This window comes from Marmota marmota, unplaced genomic scaffold (assembly GCF_001458135.2).
Source record: "Marmota marmota marmota unplaced genomic scaffold, marMar, whole genome shotgun sequence".
Lineage (NCBI taxonomy): Eukaryota > Metazoa > Chordata > Mammalia > Rodentia > Sciuridae > Marmota > Marmota marmota.
The window spans coordinates 13,904,637-13,932,175 of NW_025999924.1; the positions used below are offsets into that span (position 1 = coordinate 13,904,637).

The 27,539-nt window shown below is 37.7% G+C and overlaps 1 protein-coding gene, 1 long non-coding RNA gene and 1 other non-coding gene across 11 annotated transcripts in view; 1 reads left to right on the forward strand and 2 right to left on the reverse strand.

Moving 5' to 3' along the window:
* Positions 1-24,337, reverse strand: part of Znf131 (zinc finger protein 131) — a 30,211-nt gene extending 5,874 nt beyond the window's left edge. The window contains exons 1-6 of one of the 9 annotated variants that reach the window (XM_015497350.2): positions 23,738-23,868; positions 23,122-23,260; positions 21,963-22,064; positions 13,452-13,596; positions 3,623-3,983; positions 3,298-3,520 (exon numbers count right to left, since the gene is read on the reverse strand). In XM_015497350.2, the coding sequence (XP_015352836.1) occupies positions 3,298-3,520; positions 3,623-3,983; positions 13,452-13,596; positions 21,963-22,064; positions 23,122-23,245 (955 nt within the window). In that variant the 5' untranslated portion in view covers positions 23,246-23,260; positions 23,738-23,868. Of the gene's footprint in view, positions 1-3,297; positions 3,984-13,451; positions 13,597-21,962; positions 22,065-23,121; positions 23,869-24,011; positions 24,030-24,157 lie in introns of those variants that run through there. The other 8 variants (XM_048800081.1, XM_015497349.2, XM_048800078.1 and 5 more) reach the window with 8 other exon arrangements.
* On the reverse strand, positions 15,392-15,463 carry Trnat-agu. Its single transcript has one exon. It is a non-coding gene; the product is annotated as a tRNA-Thr (tRNA).
* LOC107151920 lies at positions 23,837-24,537 on the forward strand. Its single transcript, XR_001504733.2, has 2 exons — positions 23,837-24,025; positions 24,274-24,537. It is a non-coding gene; the product is annotated as an uncharacterized LOC107151920 (long non-coding RNA).
* Positions 24,538-27,539: the final 3,002 nt, after the last annotated feature.

Genomic DNA, 27,539 nt, shown 5'->3' on the forward strand with positions numbered 1-27,539 from the left:
TCATGCTTGCAAATATCAGAACTAGAGTTGGAACTGACTTGATTTCTGGATCCACATTCTGATTCTATACTTTTCTCTCTTGGAAACTAGGAGTTCACTATTTAAAAACATGGCTAAAGGCCAGCTCTAGGTTGTCTTTCACACTGGTTATCCCTCAGGCATAGCTGTCAGTTGGTCTGGTTCTTCTTTAACACCTAAACTGCTTACCTGTTTTTTCTGTAATTTAATAACCCCCAATCATTTGGTCACCTAAATGAGAAAGACAGGAAACTCCCTCTCTAATACCACCCCCCTCTGCCTCCCCATCACCTCACTGGTCACCAAATCCTATGGATTTTACCTACGTATTACTAAAATGTCCAACCCTTTTCCATTGTAGCTACCTTTACCAACTCCCCTTTCTGGTTTACTTGAACAGATTCCTTATTAGAGTCAGTAGGTTTCACGCTGCTCCAATCTATCTTGCCAATCATCTAAACCAAATTTGATCAGATTGCTTTCTGACTTAAAACTCCTTTAAAATGACCCAGAATCTTCCAAGATAAAATCCAAACTCATTTACAGCACTTATGAAAATAACTATGATCTCAACTTTCTCTTCTTTCTCACACTTAAACCACCTGTAGATCTCCCATATGATGCACAGGTTCCTGCTGTTTGGTCAGCCCTTTCGATCTTTTTGGTCACATCTCCTTGCATTCCTCTACCTGGATTCAATCCTTCAGCATATGCACTACCTGCCCTCCTAATAACTTGCTTCCACTTGTTTTTATGTCTGAATGTTTCATTTCCTTTGTCTGGAATGCCTGTTTCCAGGCTTCTTCTCTTGAGTCACCATAGGGTAACCCCCAGAAAGCTATCTTTGTCTCTTCCATCCCAAGCAACCCAGCATTTAGCTTATCAAACTCTGTGTCTGAATATTTTCCCCAATATAACTGAGCTCCTTGGATTCTAAATCCATGATCTAGCAGAATGGGATCATTACTATAATAAATAAATTCAGAGTATGTGAATAGCTAAAATTTTGCAAATCAAGCCACAGATTATGGTACATGCTTTAAGAATATACAAGAAACAAAAACATTAAACCAATAAAAATATACAAAATATGAAAATGAGTTGGGGTGTATTATGTTTTATGGTTGGGGACTGGATTGTCTCCAATTTTTGTACTTAGTTGGTTACAAGAAAAAATTTGTTGAAAGGGAAAAGTGATCATCCTTTATTAACACAATTTAAAACTGCTCACTTATGCTCTTCTCAAATTCACTAAACCATCTCTCACTTACCTACAATAATCTTGTCACTGATTACTAGCAAAGTAATTGAAGTTAAATGTCAAAACTGTTTATGTGCTAAAGTGATCGTCCAGTGGACATGCGGTCCTATATTTTCTAATAACTTAGTTACTTTAGATTAAGTTACTTTATCTCACATCATTTTGAAATCAAAGAAATACAACCTATATTCTGTGTAATCCAAAATAAAGAGTACATTTTAAAATTTCTAAAAGAGTTCATGTTGCCCTATTATCAAATATCATAGTCCTAAAAAGTAATATAAAAGCAACTGGTCCTCTGCTGATGTGCTGGAAGTCCCTATCAAAGTTCACTGGTTACATTCTAATGTTTACTGTTCTGGTGGTATTTAATCCTTTTGCAAAATTAACCCACAGTTATCACATAAATGTTCAACAAGAGACCCAAAGAATAGATGAATATTTGTTTTTTTGGTACCCTTTTGGAACTCAGGGGCACTCAACCACTGAGCCACATTCCCAGCCCTATTTTGTATTTTATTTAGAGACAGGGTCTCACTGAGTTGCTTAGCGCCTCAACGTTGCTGAGGCTGGCCTTGAATTTGCAATCCTCCTATCTCAGCCTCTCAATCCACTGGGATTATAGGCGTGCACCACTGCGCCTAGCTGAATATATATATATACGTATACACATATATATACATACATATATATATATATATATATATATATATTTTAAATATCAATTGAGCTGCCCAGCTTTGTTTCATTTATTTATTTATTTTTATGTGGTGCTGAGGATCGAACCCAGTGCCTCCTGCAGGCAAGGCAAGCGTTTAACCACTGAGTTACAACCCCAGCCCCGAATATTTGTTTTTTTAAGGACCAAAAAATCTATATCAGTTTCTAAAGTGTACAAATCTGAAATCAGAATTTAATTTACATAAAAATTTACTGTGTATTAATTACCCAAACTAGTCCCTTAAAACCTTTTAAATTCATACTGAGCCTTAAGGATAGTACATTCTCTGACTACTCTCTACTCCTGTATTTAGTTTCCAAATATTGACAGCAAGAATTCAGATGGCAAAGGATACCATATTATCTGTTTCTACCTAGTTTCTCATTTTCAACTAATATTAGCAAGTGATTCTAGATAGTGAGGGGTCTATAAAAATATTTCACCAAAAGCTTTCTCCAAACTCTAGCATCAAAGAGAAAGATCCCAAATAGTATAGTGTATCTATGTTGTAGTCACGTATCAACAATCTAAAAAACAGCCTTAACCACTACCTGCAATGGGACTTGGGAACAAGTGTTCAGAAGCCTCATACTCAGCACTTACTTGTTATAGTGGACTTAAGGACTCTTCGAGTTTCAAGCTATTGGTAGCAGGTCCTATGCATGGTTCATGAGACCTCACAAGGAAATGGTTGGGGAGTGGGAACAAGGGCAGTGAATCAGACAGGGAAACAAGCAAATACAGAATTGTGAGAACCATAGGGCCTTAGACAGACCTGGAGAAGGAATAGTATGAAGACATGATCCTTCTTAGCTCCCTGGCTATCCACCAGTCCTGACACATTTGCTGGTGAGAGATATGAAGTAAGATGGTATATTGCCTATCAACTAGGCCAAAACATAACTAAATGTATGCAAAAAAGTATAAACATATCAGAGACATCTTATAAATGTACTTATCTATGTAACATATTAATAGGAAAAATGTAATAACAAGAACAGTAAAGTCCCACTATTAGGACTGAATAATTTATAATCCTTAGTAAGTAAATCAGAATATTTTATGTATTTCTTTGAAAAATATAGAAACTGGTAAGGCATAAAAGGGACAATCACTTTCAAAGCTGATAATGATTTGCATTTAAGTATCAATATTTCAACAATACTATAAATGCAATGTGTATTTTGTCTTAGAAAAGACAGAAGTTATTAGTTTATATGGCACTATTTAAAAAAACAATTTAGACTTCATATAAATGCGGAATAAATACACTTTTAACAAAGTATTTTCTAATTACCTGTATGTTTTCGAAGATGCTCTTTAAAATGTCCAAAGTGGTCAAACTGTTTCTCACAGTACTGACATATATGAATTTTTTTCCCAGTTCTTTGCTTCTTACTCACTCCACCTTCTTCAAGGTGGTAACAATTTAGGTGCTGTTTCCATGCGCTCTCCCGAAGGTACCTTTTATTGCATATTTCACACTTGAAACTCTCAGTGGAGTGTGATTTCATGTGTTCCTTAAAATGGTAAAACAATTTAAATGAACGGTTACATTTCTCACAATGGAACAAGTCCTTCACATGTGACAGCTGAAGTTCCACAATTTCAATACCTTCTACCTGTTTGCTTATGGGGTCAGATGCACAGCCATCTTCTTCTTTAATCTGCCCTTTTCTATCACCTTGTCGGTACTTGCTGGTAATATCTGCCAACAATGCTAAAGCAGAATCATCAGAGGAACCTGTGCTCTGTATGTACTTTATGGACTGCTTGGCAGAAGCCACTTCCTCTAATGTTTCCATGCCTTCATCTTCCACTTCAATTGTGCCTTCAGCAATCTCCACCTCAATTTCAACAGGCTCTGATTCTGCAGATGGCAATGACTCAGTGATAACATTTGAAGTTTCTGCAATCTTTCTTTTTTTTGCCTCATTTTTTCCTGTGGTATTTTCCTCTAATGGAGCTGAATTTTCTTTGTTTCTGAAATATATAACATATGAATTAAAAAAATATACAAGATCAAAATCTCAGCAGGCTTTTTTGCAGAAACTGATGATAAAATTTATACAGAAAGGCAGAAAACAAAATTGGAAGATGTATACCGATTTCAAGACTTCCTACAAAGCTACAGCAATGAAGATAATGACACTGGTGAAAGCACAACTATGAAGATTAATGGAACAGAGTAAAGTCCAAAACAGAGCCCCACTTACAGAATAAACTTTTGAAAAAGAGGTTCCAAAGTATTTTAATAAAGGAAAGATAATATTTTAATGGTGGTGCTAGAACATCTGATAGCTACATGGAAAATACAAACTACAACCTTTATTTCACATCATACATTAAAAAATTAACTCAAAATGAAGCTGGCTTTTAAAAAAACCACTGAAACTATAAAATATTAGAGGGTGAACAGGAGAAAATCATAGTTACAGACCAAGTGAAAACCCTTAAACTTTTATGTTAAAACTAGGCAAAAATGGAAATGATATGACAATGGGGCAGTAAACGTCCAGGATTAAGGAGTATCTTTCAAGCCAAAGGCAGGACCTGGAAGTTCCAACTGGAAAGCAACATGAGAGGGGGCAGCTGAAATCAGGAGTTTTCATAGCTGAAACAGACTGTGTCAGAAGAATAACCTTGAGGTCTTTGAAGGGGCTGAAACTGGAGGTTTGTTTGTCTGAACCCCATGCAGTCTGTGAGTTGTTTGAAACCAGAATCACTTTCTTCCTCCATAACTTCTCTTCTATCTTTCCCTTCCCCTCTACTTTCAAGTGCTTTTAAGGAGAAAGAAAATTAAGGGGAGAGCCAAAGTCTCCCTATTCTCAAGTGGAGCTACAGTCAATATGTACTCACCAAGTATGATGGGAGAAACTCAGGAATGTGAAGAACTCAAACTTTCAAGTGCCCAACTTACTATCCTACCTAGTTCCCTGAGGGAGAAAAGGCACTTTACATTCAACTGATGGGGTACAGGCATGATTCAGAGCAGGATAGGGAAGTTCTCTTGACCTTGGGGGGTGGAGTTGATTCTATAAACTGCTGTTTCAGTGCTTCAGCATCTAACAATAAGTACACTTACAAGATTTAGAATGGCAGTAATAAGGTTAGAAGTGCCCAACAAGTATCATTTGTCAAATGTAAAGGGTATATTTAAGAAAGCAGTCAGTTTATACTTTGGCTTTATATGAAAAAGTGGTAGCTCCCACTCTCTGTTGACCAAAAGTAAAGCCAACAGGTTAATGGGATCCTTGACTCACTAATGGTTTTGTTAAGTTGAAACCTGATGGTGTTCACTGGGCTGCTGAAGGTGTTCAACCTCAAAACCATGAAAACTAAAAGTAGACACAATGGCTTTGCCCAATGGGTAGAAACTGAGACTGTCCTCATAGCTCTGGTCAACATTCCCTATTCTTAATCTGGGTCACTTATTTTGATGCCTATATAAAGGATGGTTCTCTAATGAAATCAACTGGAATCAAACTGCTAATCACATCTGCACCCAGACTGTCACCATTAATGCCTAGATCCGACTTATTCTGAATGTGCCAACACATCCACCATCACGGATTGAGCACAAGTAAAAGACCCTGTTTCTGATGTAGACTGTGTGCCAGACTTGTGACATCTACAAAGAGTTGCCCTGTCTGTCTCAGAGTGAAAAAGCCATATCACATGGTTTTGTCTCTGGTACTTGAAGGCTGACTATACTAGACTTTTGGCTCCATCTCTAGGCTGTCAGTTGTGCTTTACCACTGTTAACACTTTTTCAGTTTACACTGTTGCTACTGCAGTCTGATCAGCTAGTTTAGGCCACACATTGTAGCCTCTGAAATTAATCTATGTCTTCTGTTCAACTTTTTGGATCACCATCAGTCCGAGAGTACTGCAGTTTTTAATCACAAATGCTACTCAGTAATTGGCTAATAACTGGCTAACATTAAAGGTATTAATGGACTTCTCATACTCTCTACCATCAACAGATAACTAATATTACGGAGCATTTACAATGGCCTTCTCAAAACATTGATTCAAAAAGATTTCTGACTATTTCCCTCACCTCCTCCTTGACCAAAAAATCTGGGTAAGGCAGTTTGGTAATCAAATTCAGTTGTCCACAGAAAGGAATCATCTCTTCTCAGCTGCTTCCTGGGTAATGATGAAGACAAAAAGGGGTAGGAAGGTTATATAATCCTAATTGGAAAATTTAGGATTCTGCCCTGAACATTCTTGGACATGATCCTTTTCTTTTCTCCCAAGAGCAACCCTATGACAATCTGGTTGGTACTTGTTTCAGGTGACACCCTGGTCAAAATAGGCTTAAAAGATTCAAACTTAATTCCAGTTCAACCATCTGGATTCTCTTACTGAATTGACATCATCTTTTTTCAAGAGAATATTGACTACTTGGTTGAATACAATGCTAGCCAAATACACTTACAATGGCCCACATAAGCCAAAGAAACAAAATAGGTCTCTTAAGTTTTTATAAAAATGGCACTCCAGATGAAAGGCTTGGGTAAGAGGAGGACTTCCAGAAAACAGGTGAAGTTATAGCTACCAGAACGAAACACAATGAATTTGTGAGAGGTGGAGGGACAGCAATTACCTTGGCACCTGGGGAGAGAACACCTTAGATCCCAAGAGGTATGGAGGAGGAAGGAACATTAATTATCTATCAGAACCATTCCTAGAGCCCTACCAATGAAAGAAAATGCTCTGATGCAGCTCTCCCCAACTATTACAAGCATCTTTAAACTGACGCTGAGTCTGTGGCCCCTCATCAGAAGGCTCTGATTATGATCTGATCATCAACTTTCTTAACTTTACCTATAAGTCCTTTAAAACCACCTACGGATAGCCATGCTTCTGCTCCTTCTAGTGAGGTTTTTGCCTCACTATCTTTCTCATAGCCGACATGAAACCATAAGGTAGACAACTGCCACTCAACTGGTGTTCAAGTGCTTATGAGAAGTAGGAAAGACTGAACTGACTGCCCTTAATTTCTCCAAAAACTGCAAGACTCAAATCATTCTAACTGAAGTGAGAATGGGGGGAGACCACACTGGAGGCAATGTCAGTCTGTGCCCCAGAATAATGGAGGGCTCAATTATAAACAATATTTTCTTTCCAGGATTCCTAGGTTGCCCGGGGACTGTATTTCTTGTGTACTACCTTGCGTACTTCACTGTACTACCTTCCTTCCCTTTATAAAATACGATGACTTACACCTCAGAAGTGGTTACAAGGGACCAGAAAATGTTTAAGGAAGACCAAGTAGTCCTCAGATGACTGGAAATCTTTCCAAACCTAGGCTACTGCTGGTTAGAAGCTCCTAAGGGAAAGCTTACTGGAAGAATAAGTGACTTATTTATGCATATCCTGTGGGCAGGATTCTCCTCCACAGGAGTTGTCCAATTAAAAAGGTGGTAAAAATCTCTCTCACTGAGGCTGATGTGATCAGCAAAGACAACACTTGGGCTCTGGAAGGCACTCATGTCAGTATCAAATCACTGGCAAGAGTATGAATGATGGACTTGCCCTAGACTTTCTCCTCACGTGACAATGCAGTGTATAATTGCTAAAACATCTTGTTACACTTAGCCTAGGGCCAAGTGGTAAAGTCAATACAGAAACTAAAGGAGAAGGCTACCTTTCTAGGAATTTGCTCTGTTGTCTGATTCTATAGAAGAGGCCCTGGATGGATGGGTACAATGATTAAGGTCAGTACTAAAGAATGGCCACATCCTACTTACTGAAATTCTATTAATAGTAATCTTGAATCCAGTATGAGAAAAACAAAATGGATCAGGTCCCAGTCCCTACTGGTATATTAATCAAGAGTGACCAATGAAGTGGTATTGTCATGGAAAATTTCATCAGAGGTCAAAATCATATAAAAATGAAAATATCATCAGGAGACAACTGTCCATGGATTGCATGTCTTATAAACAAAGGCACTGAGAGCCTTTCACCTTGGACCAACAATTCAAGATTGCTCATATAGCTAAGGGCTTTAAAAGATAAAGCCTGTCTTCTTCCAGAGTTTAGGTAGATTTACTTATCATCCAGTATAATAAAAATAATGTGCCCTCTAGGACAAAGGTTTCTTAAAGTTCAGGAACTGAACTGCAACTATACAATGCAAACCACTGAGCAGAGCACACATGTAGGCCCTGTGTCATCCCTATGGGAATTGGGGCAGGGGCAGAAAAGGAAAACTGATAGAAACATGGATCCCACACTGTTTCCTGTGCTATAAGTAATCAAGTCCTTTTTCTTTGAATCAAGAGTTTCATGTAATGTACTCAAACTGGCTGACCAACCTATTAGCTTGCAAATACGATAAAACCTTAGACCCTTCAGAGTTCTTGATGATAATTTAAAAAGCGGGCAGCAGATTTGACTAGAACTGATATGATTTGAACTTTGCCAAAGAAAATAAACAGATGGCAAAATGCACGTGAAAAAAAATGCTCAACACCATTAGTCATTGGGAAAATGCAAACAAAAACAACTATACCTCCAACACCAGCATGGCTAAAATGAAAAAAACCTGATCATACTGAGTAGTAGCAAGTCTGTGGAGCAATTGGAACACTCATATACTATAATGTATAATGGCACAACTTTTGGAAAAGTCTGGTACTTTCTTCAAACATTAAACATATATTTATCCAGTTATTCCACTCCTAGATATTTGCCATAAAAAAAATGAAAGCATGTCCAAAGAACTGCACACAAATGTTCATAGCCACTTTATTTGTAAAAGCCCCAAACTGGAAAAACCTAAATAGCTACTAACAGTTAAATCAATAAATTATGGTATACTGCCCAGCAATAAAAAAATGTTATCTATATATACACACACAACAATGTAATAATTACAGTGAGAGAAACAGATAAGTATATTTCATATTCATGATTACATACATAAAATTCTAGAAAATGTGAATTAATCTATAGTGACAGCAGATCAGCATGACGAATGAAGATAGGCATAGGAGAGAGAATGAATTAAAAATTGAGAAACAGTGATGGGTGATGAATATGTTATCTTAATAGTGATAATGGCTTTACCTGTATATCTGCCAAAACATATTTATGTGTTAAAACTCAAACAGTATGCTTTAAGCGTACTTATTAAATATGAAAATGAAAATATCATCAGGAGACAACTGTCCATGGATTGCATGTCTTATTGAAACTCCCAAAATATTAAGACCACAATGTTATACCTATATATCCATCAGAACACTTAAAGCAGAAGTTAGCAATCTCTGACCTAAGTGCAGCCTGTTCTATGTAAACAACTTTTACTAACATAGCCACATGCATTCATTTATATGCTGTCTATGGATGCCTCCATGCTACAATATTACAGCTGAGTAACGGCAGCAAAATCTACATGGCACACAAGTCTAAGATATTTACTATGTCCCTTTAAGAAAATGTCTGCTAATGTTTTAAAAATAAACCTCAACAATACCAAGTGTTGATGAGAATGTAACAAAACTGAACCCCTCAATGTTATATAAACAGTAGAACCACTTAAAAAAAAAAACAAAAAAAACCCTTCCAAATGGTTTCCCAAAGTTAAACATATCTTACATTCAGTTCTATCCTATTTCTAGATGTTTACTAAGAGAAACAAAATCATATGCCCACTCAAAGACTCGTATATAGCAGTGTTATTCTAACCTTACAATTCTAACAGTTAAAAGCAATAATAACTTAAACATCATCACATAAAAAAAGAAACTGTGGTATATCCATATTATGGATACTCAGTACTGAGTAGTACAGATACATACTGAGTAGTAGAGATACTACTCAGTAATGGAAAGGGGCAAAATATCACCACACCACCATGCACAAATCTCTAAAGTACAATGCTAAAGGAAAACAATCAAATGTGAAAGGCTACACGCTGTGAGTCTATCTATGTGACTTTTACAGGAGAGTGCCACTGTACCCAGCCATCTATATGACATTTTAAATAAGGTAAAACTACAGTAATAAAAATCACATCTGTAGTATTCAAGATCAAATAGAAGGAGTCAACAGAAAACCTTCTAGGGTTATGAAAATGTTTCTGTATCTTGATTGTGGTGGTGGTTACACCAGTATATACAAAAAAAAAAAAAATTCAGCTGGATGAAGTGATGCACACCCTAATCCCAGTGACTTGAGAGACTGAGGCAGGAGGATTACAAATTTTAGGCCAACCTCACCAACTTAGCAAGACCCTGTTTCAAAATGAAAAAAGGGATGGGTGGTGCGGCTGGGATGTGGCTCAGTGATAAAATGTCTCTAAGTTCAGTCCCTAACCCGCCCGCCCCCCCAAAAAAACCAAAATTCAAACTCTACAATTAAAATGGGCAAATGGTTATTACATGTAAATTATACTTTAAGAGGCAGGGAAGAAAACAAAATTTATATGGCAACTGATGCTTTGTAACAAATAACAGAAACCTTCTCATACAGTTTTAAATAAATAATTAAGCAATTCCAGAAAAGCAAAAATAAGGCCAAAGTATGTTTTTAAGTGTCATTTAAAAAAAGTTCACACTATATTCCAAAAACAATCCCATATTGCAAATCTAAGACAAGTACTTCATGCACCTTCTGTATCTGCAAAATGGTTACACAATAATCTTTTCAACAGTGTTCTCTTTAGCAGCCAAGTTAAACACAAAATTTTTATTCATAAATTATTTAGCTTGTTAAATCTATGTCTTTTGCTCTGATGGGGATAGCCTGTTAATTCTATATCTTCCTTTTTAAGGACCCATATGACTCTCAGTTATTGATTATGTGGTCATTCCTCTGATGACAAATACTGTTATTAATAGGAAATTAATGGCTCACTTTGGAATGCTCCAATTCCCTAATAAGTTTTTGATTTAACATCAACTCAGTATAATCATTTGGAAGACATTTTAAATGACAAACTCAACTTGCATGGTATCAATAATACAAATAATTACGATTTAATTGAAACTAAGCTATGACTATGACCTGGCCACTCACTTTAAAGAGCCACCCCTAACAGAAAGATGTTAAAATGAGAAAAGAAACATGTTTCCTTTAACGAAGCAGTTTTGTTCAAGTGTTGAGGTAAATTGTAAATTAATTCTACCAGTCTTCTTATGCTCATTTTAATGAGTATAACCTAGTGAACCCAGATCCTTGCTCCAGAAATAATTAAAGAATAACAAAAGTGCTGCTACCCAACTTTAGTTCAGCTAGTATTTAAGGCTGAATGGCCAGGCAAGAAGTAGTTTTAGAGGTTCCTGAAAGATGAAAATGTATAACTCTTGTCTCAAAGCAGTTGAAAACTAAAGGGAAAATATAAGGACAATAATAGTATGATTATTGCTTAAGCAGAAAATGTATAAAGATAAAGTAAAAATATAGAAGTATCTAAGTCAATCTGCTTGGCGCTGTAATGTAAAACTTTAGAGAACAAGTGGCTTGCTCTGGACTGAGAATAGAAAGATGAGTAAGATTCTGTCAATGAACAAGCAGGGAGAAGGCATTCCAAGCAAAGAATAGAGCATATGCCATAATAATACTGCTATATGGCATTCACTGTTTTAAGTGCTTTACACATACGAATTCAAAGGACAGATCTAAAACAGGATAACAATATTTGGAGATCTGATCTCACTTAAGAGCTTATTCTTCAAATAGCCCTAATCATAAGTCATTTATTAAAGACAATCAACACTGATTGCTTACCACTGCAGCTACTGAGGTGGCATTACCAACTGGGGCTCCCAAGAAGTTGACCAAAAACTTAAAAGGAAACGGATGGGTAAATGTGATGTCCATAGGGAACTCTGAAAAGCTCTGACTTATTACAGGGAATGTAGAAGATCACACATAAGCACAAGGCTGGGTGCCTGCCCCAAAAAGATCTTAGGAGGCCCAAAGCTTTGTCATCTGATCTTGAGGTTCTACACACTCAGAAAGGAGAGGCTAAAGCTGAGTTGCAATGGAACAGAGGAAATATAGCATCACACACGGGGGTGGGTGGGGTTAAGACTCTCCCTGTAGAATATCTAGCTGGTTCAAGAAACAATTCAACATGTTACTATTATTTTTACTGAATAGCACAGATGGTCGTAATTAATATAAGGGTCTTATAATAAATCCTCTAAAAGGTTCTAAATAAGCTATACAACATGAATACCCAATTGTTTTTACCTTCATCTTCCAAAGACTAAGTATGTGAACTTCATTAAATTTCTCCCAAATTCAACCTGGCCACTGTTACAAAATATGTTCCACTGTTCTGCTGCCAAGAACTTTCCCTATGGACTGACGACTCACACTCATGAGCAACAGAGGTCATACAAAAAACACTTATTTCTTCAAGATTTAACCACATATCTGATACTGACACATCCATTTACATTCCCTAGTCTACCTTCATTTTAAGAAGGGATGTCCTAATCAGTCATCCCTCAGCACACACCTCTATTTTGCTACCCAAGTTTAGCTCTCTTTATAGTAGAGTACTAATCTGGTTTTGACTGAGACACAAGCATTTATCTATCATTCACAAATTTTATTGAACAACTACTATGTCTTAGGTGTTACAAATACCAAGACCTTATCAGAAAAAATTGATTTTAAATTGTCTTCAAACTAATTAAAAGAAATGGTACTTATGGACAATTAAGGCCACACAGTATGGTAGACCTAGGATATTAAACCAGGGAAAATGACTCCGGAGCTCTTATTCTTAGTCATTATCTTAGATTGCTCCTATTCATTTTGTAAACATGTTGAGGTCTTTGTTCATTATAACTCCTTAATGTTATCTTCATGCCTCCTAAGAGGAATTTTATGTTTTAATACCAGGAATGGCTCCTTGGAGCAAGTGATGAGACAATCCTTAAACAATGAATAATGTAACTGAATACTAGGTTTTTTTTTCTTTTCCTTGCGTTCCAGAACTCAGAGCTAGATGTACCCCACATAGCAAGAATATAGACTTAAAATGGAATGCATTTATGTTATAATTCTAATCTGCTTATATCCATACCCTAGCCCAACCTATTTATTTCATCTTCACCAATTTTCTCAGTGCTAGCCCTTGTAAGCCAAACCCTTTATGGAATATAGCATGATATGAATAATTTATAATTTGAATCAACAAAACAGTTTACAGGAACTCACAGAACTCTGCAAGGGGCTGCCTAAACTTCCTTTACCAAAAATACTACTTTACTTCTTAGCAGTTTTCAAACAATAACAGTAAATCAAATGCAAGTAAAAGAACAATCAATCATTATCCAGAAGAATTTTATAGATCCTTAGATATTCTTAATTTCAAAATGTCGGTTCTTTAATGGCATGACACATACTGCAAATTTTGACTAATAGGGTGAACATGCCTGAATATAACTATCTGTACCACACTCAAGAAATAATTACCTGACTTCAAGGGCTTTAATAGCTTCTAGCATTTGTAGAAATTCTGCTGCTTTCCATACGTCATTGGCTTCTTCTTCTCCTTGTATCATTAGTTTTGCTGTGTATGTGAACTCAATTAAATGACGAAAGGCCATTTTACTAACACCTGTAAAAAATATGTTCATTAGTATGTATTCACATTAATTCAAATCAATATGAATTAATATAGTCAATTACAATATGTAGTAAAGAAAAAAGTGCTTGTAATTTGATTACCAAGTTATTTAAAAAATTTCCTAGAAAAATTAGCATTAACAGCATAATTCACATGACAGCCACATACCAACACTACTAACACCTCCCAATTGCTGAGGCTGGCTTGGAACTTGAAATCCTCCTGCCTCAGCCTCCCGAGCTGCTGGGATTATAGGCGTGTACCACTGCAACCGGCAAAAAAGCTTTATTAACCCACTTAAACCCCAAGTGTTCAATTCTGTGAATATCTCAATGAAATTGACACTATTACATTAAAAGAGGTTGAAAATCATAATCTACAGTTTGTTATTAATTGCAACCATATTATTATATAATGATATTACATAATTTTTATAAGTGTTCCACATCTGGGACAATGGGACAAAATGTACTTTTTTTTTTTTTTTGGTATCTATGCTTTTCATGTCAAAAGCATGGAATGTTTGCTTTGCTCATGCTTATTATGAGATGATCATGTGATTTTTTATTATTAATTTTGTAAACATCATATACCACATTAATTGAGTCCCAGGAGTAAATCTCACCTAATCATGGGGTATGATTCTTTTAACATGCTGTTGAAATTGGTTTGTCAGCATTTTGTAGAAGACTTTTGTATCTATATTCTTCAGAGAAATTGGTCTACAGGTTTTTTTTCTTGGTGGTTTCTTTATCTTGCTATCAAGAAAATGCTAGTTTCATAAATGAGTTGGAAGTGTTCCTTCCTTTTCAATTTTTTGGAAGAGCTTGAGAAGGACTGAAATTAACTCTTCCCCTTCCTCAAATGTTTGGGTGAATTCAACAATGAGGTCTGGTCCTGAACTTCTTTGTTGGGAGGTTTTTGATTAATGACTCAATTTTCACAGTATGTCTCTTCAGACTTTCTATTCCTTCATGATTCAATAACAAAACCTTCTTTAATACTTCCCCTACATTTAAATGTGTATGTATCTGCTCTGATGATTACAATGTATGGACATCTCTTGACTGTAACCTAGTTGAGAAATAATTTTAGATTTCTACATTCACCTTACAGTGCCTATCAGTGCACTCTAAAATTCAGAACACAAATCAGGAATAAATGGCAAAAGTTATTTTCAAAATTAGGCTTCTATGATTCCCACTTTTCAATTTTGTTTTCAAAAATTGAGGTAAATCTCTATTTCTGTATACTTCTTAATCCTATAAATTATTGCTTTAGCCTGCTAAATCAAGGCTACAGGGAATTATTAAAACAAAGGAAAAACTAAGTTTGACAGATTTTTAGATTAAGAAATGCCAAGTCCAAACTGCACAAAACATATATAATTACAAATGACAAAAACAATTATGTTCTTTGCAACTACTTTATACATCTAAATGTGGTCTATGGGACAATGGTAAGAATATTAGTGGAATAGCCACAAAGTGTTTAAAGCAGTACCCTGTATTTGTGTAAAGAAAGGATACCACAAAGGAAGTCAGAACTTTCAAGTGTCAGTACCAGTTCCTCCACAATCTGACATGGGACAAGATAATGTCTGAGCCTCAGTATACTTATCTTTAAAATGTCTGAAAACAATGTGAACATTGAAAAGCACATAAAATATACTAATAAGTTTCGTTTCCAAGTAAGCAAACTAAAATTAAAAATAACTGGATTCATCAAAGGCTAATTTTACTTGATTCCTCAATCATTTTTTCCTTGTCCTTTTTGTTTTTGCTTTTGGTGGCGCTAGGGATTGAACCCAGGGCCTCACACATACTAGGCAAGTACTCTACCACTGAGCCACACCCCCAGCCTTCCTTGTTGTCATCTTTTTATCATGCTTTCTTTATTATACAAAAGTAGGGGCTGGGGATGTGGCTCAAGCAGTAGCGCACTCGCCTGGCATGCGTGTGGCCCGGGTTCGATCCTCAGCACCACATACAAACAAAGATGTTGTGTCTGCCGAAAACTAAAAATAAATAAATAAATAAATATATTAAAAAAAAAAAAAACAAAAGTAGCCTATGTGAAACACAACTAGGTTTTGCTGTCTTTTAGGGAGTTTGGACCAAAAATTAAAATGCACAACAAAAGAGCTTTATATAAATGTTTACATATTTCTTAAAATAGAATGAGATTTTTAAATTTTTGTTTTAATTGTAGTTGAACACAATACCTTTATTTTTTATATGTGGTGCTGAGAATTGAACCCTTTGCATGTGCTAGGCAAGTGCTCTACCGCTGAGCCACAACCCCAGCACCGAGATTTGAATTTTTAATCAAAACAGATATGCTTATATGTATCAAGCCTGGCTCAAAATACAAATATTAACAGAATCCTTATAACTATGAAATAATTTATTAAGTGATAAAAATTAAGATCAATCCCAGATAGTCTTACTCCTAAATCTATGGTAAAATTTTAAATAGGATGTTGATGGGATAAAGATTTTAAACTTTTCCTTCCTGGTTGGAAAAATGTCTGCAATCTCAGTCATTATAGGTCTACGATCTTTTACATAATTCTATAGTCCCCTAAATTGCTCTTTTTGTCTGTACCATGTATACACATAACCCCTCTTGGTTATTTTATGCGAAGGCAGGTGGGTCGACTACTGCTTATTCTTTCAGTTTATATCTTGACTTTCCCTTGTGTGCATGTGTAGTTAAGGAACCCCAACCCTGCACATTTTAGGCAAGGTTCTACCACTGAACTACATCCCCAGCTCCATATCTTGACTTTTGTTAAAAAATTTTGGGGGTACCAAGGATTGAACTCAGGGGCACTCAACCACTGAGCCATATCCCCAGCCCTATTTTGTATTTTATTTAGAAATAGGGTCTCACTGAGTTGCTTAGTGCCTCACTTTTGCTGAGGCTGGCTTTAAACTCAGGAGCCTCCTGCCTCAGCCTCCCAAGCCACTGGGATTACAGGTGTGTGCCACTGTGCCTGCCTTATATATATATATATATACATATATATATCTATAGTTGTATAAGGACACAATATCTTTATTTATTTATTTTTATGTAGTGCTGAGGATCGAACCCAGTGCCTCACACATGCCAGGCAAGTGCTCTACCACTGAGCCACAGCCCTGGCTTAATATATTTTTATCAGAAAGATTTTGCTGAATCCTTGGGTTTTCATATTAGAGATCTGTACTATTTTAGATAGAAATTTTTAATACTACCAAGAATCTCATATTAGGATTATGTCATTTTTTCTTGTACAAGTCCAAAGGTCTGTTGACAATCTTCAAAGAATACCCTCTATCTGGAGAAGTTTTCACATGCCATATACTATTAATAGAGCATGTCAAGAACTTCAATATGACTGTGGAGAATTAAGAGCACCTGCTCCTTGCAAAAATCCTATAGACATTTTTCTCTTTTAACAACCAGCACTATTATATTCAGGAAAACAAAATCTGAAGTTAGGAACAGAAAGTCATCAAAGGAAAATTTCTTTAAAGAAAATGAAGTGTTTACTGTTTCTCTTGGTTCATCTGTACATTAATCTCGTTTTTTAATCTATCCATAGATAGATTAAAAAATAGATTTACTGAAACATCATGACACTACTGATGTTCCCTAATGAATTTCATATAGCCTCAATACATTTTATACCTAAAGATTATTTGCTCAGTATTTTGCAGCAAAAGTAGATAGCCATAAGCTCATTCCTGCCTATGCAGCATCTTCAGCCCTTATTTTCTTCTGAAATTCCTGATCCTTATAATCATTATATAGAGACCCAACAGTAAATCAACAGTGAAGTTTATCATCTGGAATCTGCTCTTACTCTCATATTTCCTATTTATAGAACATATGCTTATTCCTCTCACTCACCATATACTGAATCAATGACAAACCTTGATTTTATCTCATTATCTCTCAACTACAGTCAGTATCTTTATTGTCTCTACTATCCCCAAACCTCTTAAAACCAAGTTTCCCTACAAGTTTGTCAATAAAATTTGGTCAGAACATAAAGCTCTGTACTGTCTTTTTCCCACTTAAGTAAATATCAACATGTTATGCTTCAGAAATACTAATATTTGGTTACAGGATGTTACCCTAGACTCCACTGAGAATATGAATATAAACTGAATTGCATTTAGAAAACTTTTGAAATTTGGAATTGTGAGAAATACATCTGGCCTCCAAGAATTTGAATAAAGAATTGTGGAGGTTGTTTTGTGGATTTTGGTTGGTCAGACTTGCTGAGCACTTAAAAGTGTTGTTTCCCATCTTTGGAATCACATCTGGGATGAGTATTTTTTATAAACATCTCAGGTGCTTCTTATGTGACCAGCCCAACAACTGTCCTATGAACAAACAAATTAGTTAACATGAACTAACTGATAATACCTGCCCAGGTAATTGAAGTGGTAAATGACGTATAGTTGTGAAAATATTTTATTCTATCAGGACTAGTTTGCTAACTTACAAATCTCAGGTCTAATGGATTTTCTTACCAATCCCTTACCCCTCTCATGGAAGTGCACAGGAGAACACAATTTTTCTGGGAGTATCTAAATAAAATGTTAATATGAGCACCTTAATCTGAGTCTTCTCCCTGAGAGCAATGCTTAAAAAGAGTAAAAAAAAGGGTAGTATCCGGCATTTCCCTATAGTCTTAGGGAATTCTTCCAATTAGTGGGGGAAAAGTCCTACTCAACATGTACTTGGATGTTTGTCTTTGATAGTAGGGGCTAAAATATCTGGACATGATATTCTAAGATTTGCCATTAAAGAGAAAACAGGCAATTGATCTGTGGTTTTAGGAAAAGTAGAAAGAGAATAAATTAAGAAAATTGGAGTCTCAGTTCTGAACCAGGGAATGAATAAATGTTGAAGACTGGATGTAGTGAATCCAAGTAGCAAAGCTAAGCTGGTATACAAACTGGCTTCAAGGGCAACAATTTTATTTAGAAGCCAAAGGTGAATTCAAGGTTCTAATCAAAGGTAATTTACCACCAGGAAACCAGAAAACAATGAAAGCGTTCAGCTTGTATGTATAACACTGACATCCACAAAGGATTTTACAATTCAATTTTTTAAACAAAGGTCATCTGCTTCTACAAAATCCTATAAGGCAATGGTCCTCAACATTGATTACACATTGGAGGTCCCAGTGCAGTGCAGCTCAAACTCTGTTCATAGAAATTACTGGAGGATCTTGTGATTCAGTAGGCCTGGGTGGAAACTGAGTCAATGGTTCTAACAATGTCCCAGGTGATACCCACTAATTACTAGTCCTCAGAAAACATGCTGAAAAACAAGGAGTCAAAAAACTTAAATACAGGTATGTAAACCACACCCTTGAAAGACCTATTTAGTTGATCTGAAACTACAGCCTAGATGTTGGCATTTGTAAAAGTTCTCCTGGTGTTTCTAATGTACAACTAATTTGCACTGCTCCAAGTCACTGTTATAGATGAGGTTCCAGTTCTGGCTAAGATAAAGTACAAGCATGCTCCACCCAATTTTGTCCATTAATTACAACTAAACATCCTGCAGAGAACACACAAAGCATACATATAAGGACTATGAATATAGAAGTAGATTAGAAAGAGAAAAACTCAAAAGAGCAGAGTTTCTTCCCACATCTTCCAGGTTAGACTTGAGAACCCAAATCCCAAAACTGAGCAGTGGGTGGAAACAGAAAAAAAAGCACCAAGCTACAAAACGAGAAAAGGGGATAATTGGGGAGAGGAGTGGGGAGGGAAAGAGACTTTGTAATTTTTCTTCTCTCAGCTATGCCTCAGGACAAGTCCTAGTTCTAAGGCTGCACATATATAGCTGATAGCCAATTAAACTATTAAGAGTTCTTTTCTCTGCCAAAGGAACGAGGTGATTTGAAGAATATGGAGGGAATTCATGTTTTTCCTCTACGTTTTCTGCCACCACTTTGTCCAGGAAACAGATCCACCTGCAGGAAATGTACAATAGCACACAAGCTAAAAACCCCAGTTTTCTAAACAATGAAAAGGAGCTTCTGGGAGCTTGAGTACAGAGGAAATCATGGTAATGAAGGAACTGGAGAAAGGTCCTCTCAATCCGTGTATGTGATCTAAAGCTCACCTGCAGAGTTGCACTGACCCAAAGTTACAATATCAATGGCTTTGAAAACTGCATTATGACATGACTACCAGCCAGGTCGAAGGAAGGTTTCTGTTCAGTCCCATCTGGAACCTGGACAGCACTATAAAAATTTTAAAAGTAAATTGGAATTGGATCCACAACCCAGGGTGCAGCCTGAATCTAACCAGACAGATTGCCTCTTAAAATAAAAATGAAAGTCTTCGCCATAGGATTTTTTAACAGCATCCAGTCTTAAAAAGTTACATTCAAAGTGTCCAGGACATAATACAAAACCACTTGATATATTTTACAGATTAAAAAAAAGGAAGTCAAGACATCCAAGGTCACATAGCTGACAACTACTAAGACTAGGACTAAAACTCAGCTTTTCTAATTATGCGTTGAGCACTTTCTCTATAGCCAGGTAACTGATAAATAGAACAGTTAAGACCTTAAGACATGACACTGAACTAAACTCATTCTTTAAACCTAAATCTGCACAAAAACCACAAAGAGTGCTTTCTATATTACTTTATCTGTCTATAACTGAAATACTGAAGGCTTCTGTGTCCTGTGATATTATGGACATAACAAGACAAAGAGAAAAATCCCAAGGTGACAAGTTTTCAGAAAAGGGCCTACTACTCCAGGGCTACTCTCTCCACTAACAATAAGTACTCCAGCAGAGGCCACTTATTTTTTAAAATTTAATATTCTGCTTAGAAGTTATCTTTCATTTGAAATCCCTATCTAAGGTAGACTAAACCTCTCATTTTCCCTCTTCAGTGATGCCATAAAACAGTAACAGTCTCTAACACTTTTTGCAGTCCTTTGCTGTTGCTATCACATTTTCAACTTCATTAGAGTCAGCTTACTCATGAATTCTGAATTTCTAGCATCGAATATAATACATAATTAGTTTTTTAATATTATAAATAGCTTCCACTTATTAGGCTTTGACAATGCATCAAACACCATGCCAGACATTCTGCACAGGTTATTTCAATTAATAATTATAAGTCTGTTAATCTCTTTTCAAATGAGGAGATCAATATGTAATTGAGGTAAAGTAACTTCTTAATATTTAGCAAACATCAGATGAATCAACTGTTGGATTTCTTGCCCTATAGTAAAACAAAAAACCATCTAAACAGCTAGATTCTCATTTTGGTAAGCTCTATGGATTCCCATTATGCCTACACTCTTTCCATGACTGAAAAAAGATAATCTAGCTGCAGATGTATCAACTGGAATATGCCAAAATAAAAAGACATTCTTAACTCCCTTAGGCATCAAATTTTTCTAAGGGAATGGTGTTCCTAGGCACCCATTCATAACAAAGAATATGTATATAGTGAAAGAGATATAAAACTAAAACCCCAAAACCCTGAAATAAGATTCTGTATTCATGTATACAAATAGATTTATGCCCCACTGTTTGGATTTTGACAGGAGATGAAACAGGGGGAGAGAGTAGCAACAAGAGATAAAATCATGGTAATTAACAGCATAGACAATCTCTTGCTAGGTGGACAACCTTGGGCAAGTGTCCTTTTGAACTCTGTCTCCTCTAGGTATATTGGAAATAACACCACTTACTTTTAAAATATTAATGTGAGCCTCAGAAAATATACAAACTACATGGCACAATGCTTGGCACTTGGTAGGTTATTAGAAAATGTCAATTACAAAAAAAAAAATCACTTTTTGTTTCAAGTTAATATCTAACTGATGATTCCTTCCCTCTTAAGACATTCCATAGAATTTTTTCTGAATGCTACCTGAGTTCATCATTCCTAGCCTCTTCCATATCATCGCAGCCCACTTCACCTTGTGCCTGTCATCTACATCACTGTTAGTACATCATTACCTCTGTTAATATAAATATAAAGGCCTCTCCTATAATTTACAGTATCCCCACCTGTCTGAAAGATGGTGATTTAATTTTTATGCATAATTTCAAGTCAGTGACTGGTTTCAGCAGTGGAAAAGCCTTTTATTGCTCACTAATATCTACTATCTAAAAGTTTTCCTGGCAGATCATACTACCAAACCATTTATTAGAAGTAAAGATTCTCAAAAGTGTCAAAAGAATAATCTATCTAGCTGCTCAATAAGGAATCATTGATGCCTATTCTCCATGATGAAAGGTAAAAGAGTCTAAAAGTTAAAGAACCAATTATGTCCACTGAAATACTGCACATAAAACGAAAACGTACCTTCTATCTCCACCAAAGGTTCCTGAGTAAACTCCTGAAAGAATTTGTAGAAGAACTTACTGCAAGCAGCCAAAACAGCCTTATGGGCCTTAAAATGATGTCCTAAGGTGGAAAAAACAAACAAAACATACTTATGCACAAAAATCAAATGTAAAAACTGTAAAACATAAAATATAAAAGTAAAATAGATTTTTTTTTGCAATATAATATCTGTATAAATTATTGAACTACACTTAGAATATGGTCAGCTCTCTTGGCAAATTTTAAACTTAATTAAACAAGAAGTCAAATTTTTACTTCAAAGACAATTAAGTTTTTATAAAAGCCCACTTACAATACCAGGTAAGGAATTTTCTAGCTCTTTCTGTGACCATCAATTATGAAATAAGACGTCTATACTACTCAGTGAAATTGCTAAATGAAGAATCCAAAAGATCACACAGCATTTGGAGACAAAAAAAACCGTAAAATAAGTATAAGCACAAAGTTTGATGTGTATGCAATAGCAAATGTTTTAAAAATGCATACTATGTGGTAACTCAATTTTGGTGAACCTATAATAAATAAAGAACAGCTTGCTTTGAAAAGTCTCTGTTTTCACTAAACAGAAAAGATACTCAAGCTGGGCTTGTCTCCTTTATGACAATTAAGACTGATGAAGCCTTCAACTATTTGTGGGGGACTCCCAAAGAGGATCTCTCACATTCTCCATCAAAAACCATCTGAAAAACCAGAAACCTATACTTCCCAAATGACTCCTGTAAGAGGACTTCTCAAAGCAGCTTACCAACAGAAGACTATCAACCAAAAATTTTTAGACATTCTCATCTATTAACCAAAAATTCTGAGATGTAGTCTATACGCCAAACTTCATCATCCTGCACTCTTGCGTGCAATGAGAAAACTTGAACAGGATGCAAGAAGTTAAAATGCGATGAATACCAGGCTATACTGAAAGAACAACTGACCAACCAGATTTCTGCAGTACGGTCTATGCGAGCAGACACTGACAAGTGTCCTCCAGTTTCAGTGCACACCATTCAGTGCACACCATCCAGACTTTGGTAGGGAGCCCAAAAAGAGTAGGGGGAAAAAGGCGGGTGGTGGAAAGGGAGAACTGAAGCCATAAATACGCTCCTTTGACCACTGTCCTACGCACCATCGACTATTAGTGTGATATCGGTAAATCGATCCTGCTCTCGTTGTTCATTCAATCGGTCCAGAATCATTTTATGATGTTCAGGAAACTCCTGAAGGCATTCCATCGTCTCTTCAGCCTCCATGGCCTTCGGGTTGCTCTACAAAAGAGGAGCATGATAATGTACACCCATGAGCTCGTGCTGGGAAACAAAACCCCTAAAGCACAAAACAACGAAAAAACAAAACCCAGGAACATGAAAAGAAGGGGGGGGGAGGGTGAGGCAAGAGAGGAAGGCGAGGGAAGAAAGAAAGGCGAGCCAAGTAGCCGCCGCGCGTTGCGGGCCGGAGCCGCGGCCGCGGGACTCCGAGCCTGACCTAATTGGAGTCGGGAGACGCGAGCTGGAGCGGGGTGGGCACAGCGCCGGAGGCTCGGGGCGCCCGGGCGCGCAAGTCCGGCAAGGGAGGGAACCCGACAGCCGTGGCGGCGCTCTAACGGCCCTCCAAGCCCTTCTGCCCCGCCCGAGCTCCCGCTGCCCCAGGACCCGGTCCGGCCCGCGGCCCACAACGACTCCCGGGTCGCCTCTCCCTCCCCCGCCCTCCCTCTTCTCCCCCGCCCCGACCCGGCCGGCACTCACTCAGGGAAGGAGGAGCGGTCCGGGCCTGCGCGTCACTTACGTGGACGTACTGCGTCACTGCGTCAGGCTCCGGCTGACGCGTACGCCAACCGAGGAAGGGGCGGGCCACGCCCCAACCGCCCTCTAAGTGTAGGGGCGGAGCCAGCCGGGTTTTAGGAGCTCCCTGCGGCTCTGGCCGCCGGCTGAGAAAAGGAACCTGACTTGGGCGGATACAAAGCTTGGCTGGGTCGGAGAGAGGAACCTAAATCACCGCCCTTCTGCCTTTTACTCTTACCCGCGTGACTCCAGGTGCAGATGCTTTCGACCCCGTACTCTGAATACACTTACTAACCAGTCGCACCACGATTATATCCCCTGGCTGTTCCAGCCACGCCCCACCCCGCCCAATTTTCCTCGCGAGCCCAGGTTGGCCTGCCTTACCTAGCTCGCGTTTCTTCTCTCCTCCCCTTCCGTGCTCTCCCCTCCCAGAGCACAGGTTACCCTACACCTTTCCCTGTTCCCAGGCCGCAGCTTTCCCTCCATCATTTTCTTCGCAGGATCCCGGGCGCTCCTTACGCTGGGTCTAGCTGACGCACGTGCGCTCGCCTGCACGCCCTGGTGGAAGCGGCCACGGGAGCGAGCACGTTCAGTCGCCCGGGATCTGTCTCCCCAATGCCCGCCCTCTTCGCGCCGGCCGGTGCACGTGTTCACTAGGATCGGGACCTGGATCTGCGCTGAATTACTCCCGTGATTTCCTCACTACAGATCTTCTCACCCCGCACCTCTGCTCATTAAAGAGGCCTGTGTCTCAGTTAACCATACACATGCAACTGGCTCATTCGTCCTAAGAAAGGCTTTTTAGGAGAATGCAATAGTTGAAGTTCAATTCTTTTCTCTTAGGAGTTTGAGAATGAGGATTAGGAGAGAACTCAAATAGCTATGTGCAATAGTGGGTATAATTATTATTGCAACAGACATGTTTTAACAGTCAACACTGTGCTAGACGCTGTTCAAGGAAATGGGAAATCCGGCGGTGTGCAAGGTACACATGGTTTCTACATTCTGAATCTTAGCCTGGTAGAGTAAATAAACATTTATTGTCTGAGTATTGATTGCTAAGTATTATGACATGTGAAGAACAAGAAAATGGGGGGTGGAGGTAGAGGAGAGGCAGTGGCCTGTAAGAAGTGATATGAAAAGTACATTTCATGCAAAGGGGCCTCGTTCATAAGCATTCCTGCACTGAAAGACTTGCTGGGAAAGACTTCCAGGGGTCTTGTAAACAGTGTGAAATATGTTAGATTTTCTTATCATTTCAAAGGAAAGCTTCGAAAGTCAAGCTGGTAGAGAGGGACAATTTCGAGGAGACAGATTGAGTAGGGATGATGGAAGTCATTTGGATGGGGGTGGGGCTGTGGCTAAGTGGTAGAGAGCACTCGCCTAGCATGTGCAAGGAGCTGGGTTTGATCCTCAGCACCACCTAAAATAAATAAATGAATAAAACAAACGTATTGTGTCCAACTACAACTAAAAACTTTTTTTAAAAAAAGGCATTTGGGTAATGAATATATAGACTCAAAGGAAAGAGTTAACAAAGAAGAGTTTGAAATTTTCAGCATAAAATAAATATTGACATGAGAGTAGATGATATTGCTTAAGGAGAATCTGCAGAAGTGTTAGGCTAGCTACAGGTTGAAATCAGTTTACTGGAGTTTTTAAGATATTATTATTAATCACAGTATTTCTTAAGATGAAGAAATTATGCATAAAAATAGACTTTGGGGAAATTGCAGTATGTAGGGCTGCTGCCCTGCACAATTGGATTGAACCAAATGAAAAACACCTCTCCTTATGGGATTTGAGCTCTCCAGTTCACCACAGTCCTCACCACTGTATAATGTCTGGGACTCAGCTCATAGTATTCATTTTTTGGAGGTGGGGGATTGAACTCAGGGGCACTAGGTCACTCAGCCACATCCCCAGCCCTGTTTTGTACTTTATTTAGAGACAGGGTCTCACTGAGTTGCTTAACACCTTGCTTTTTGCTGAGGCTGGCTTTGAACTCTTGGTCCTCCTGCCTCAGCCTCCCAAGCTACTGAGATTACAGGTGTGTGCTATGTCATCCAGCTTCATTTTTGATACTTGCCCATTTTCTAAGGTATTTGCGTTGGGAACTCTTGGTTGTACAGCATCCAAAAGGAGGGTATAGGATTTTACTCCTTTAGAAGTATCAATATCTATGGATGAAATAGAAAAGGAAAAAAACTTTGAAAAGACTAAGTGTTGCAACTGAAGAAACGTGGAAAGCCAGAGGAGGATGTCATCAAGAAGGCCACCAAGTGTTTCAAAATGGGAGGCTAAGTATTCGGTAGTACCAAGTGCTGCAGAGTGGCCAAACTAAATAAAGATTGGGGAATGGTGGGGTAAATTATTTAATATCTTAGACATCTTTGGTAGAAGACTTAGCAATAACAAATTTAGTGGAGTTTTTGAGGGTTTCGGGGGATAGTCTGTATCCAATAGGTTAAGGAATAATTAGGGAAAGAAAAGGAATGGTAATTATAGAACTCTTATTTAATACTGGATTAGAAATTCCAAATAAGTGGAGTCCTTGATCATTCCTGTGGAGCTAGGAAAGAAGACAGAACAGGGCCCAGATAGCAAAAAATCACAAAAGATAGCAGTCTAAGCAGGAGATAGATAACACTTGAGGCCCAGATTTTTTTTTTTTTTTTTCACCAATGTTCTCCCTGGTGGCTGCAGAATCTTGTGTCTAAGTTGCAGTCTCATCCCATCTTGGCATAATAATGTGACATGCAAAACCATCCAGGTGTGAAGATGGTTGCTATTCTAGGTACTGGAGACCCTCAGGATATTGTTATTGCCGAAGGGGCCACGAAGATCCAAATGATGCTTCTTTAACTTTTAAATCTTTATTGCAAACATGGAACTCATTGCACCCAGCTTGCTTCTTGGTCTCCCTATGAATTGTTACTTTTTTTTTTTTTTTTTTTTTTTTTGGTGGTACTATGGATTGAATCCAGAGGCACTTAACCACTAAGTCACATCGCCAGACCTTGTTTATATTTTATTTAGAGACAGGGTCTTGCTAAGTTGTTTAGGGCCTAAGTTGGTGAGACTGGCTTTGAACTCATGATCCTCCTGCTCAGCCTCCCAACCCACTGGGATTACAGGTGTATGCCACTGTGCCTGGTTTGTTTTCCTCATTTTTTCCCCTCATTTCTCGCCTTAATTTGGATAAATATTATGAGTCCTCTTTCTTTTACCTTGGTAGTTATTTATTCATTATTTTAGGGGCCAACCTATAGTTTATATCCTGATTTAAAACATTTAAATTACTTCATATTTTTACCCTCTTTCCAGACTACAGAAAGTCCTTGGAAAATTTTAATTTCCTTTACTCTCCTCTCCACCCCCCAGATTTTTGCTTTACATGTATATCAAATCCCACATCATTTTATTGTTTCACATAGTTATCACCCATTGAGATTTGCTCATAATCTACACTTTGTGCCACTTTCCACTTATACTTCAAATTGGTTTCACTTTCCATTAGGTTGCAAGATTTTTTTTTTTTTTTTTAGTATTTTAGTATTCTGTTATGGTTTGGATATGAGGTGTCCCCCCAAAAAGCTCCTCTGGTCATTTCTTTTTACCTTACCTATCAGACATTCCTGGACATATCAATCCAAAATAAGCTTTCCCTTCTTAATTTTGTTGTAGAAAGCAGTACTGGCCTCTTTGCCTCTCAGGACCCAAAGCACCAGAGTAAGCCCCTGAACAACAATGTTGCTCTGTCACC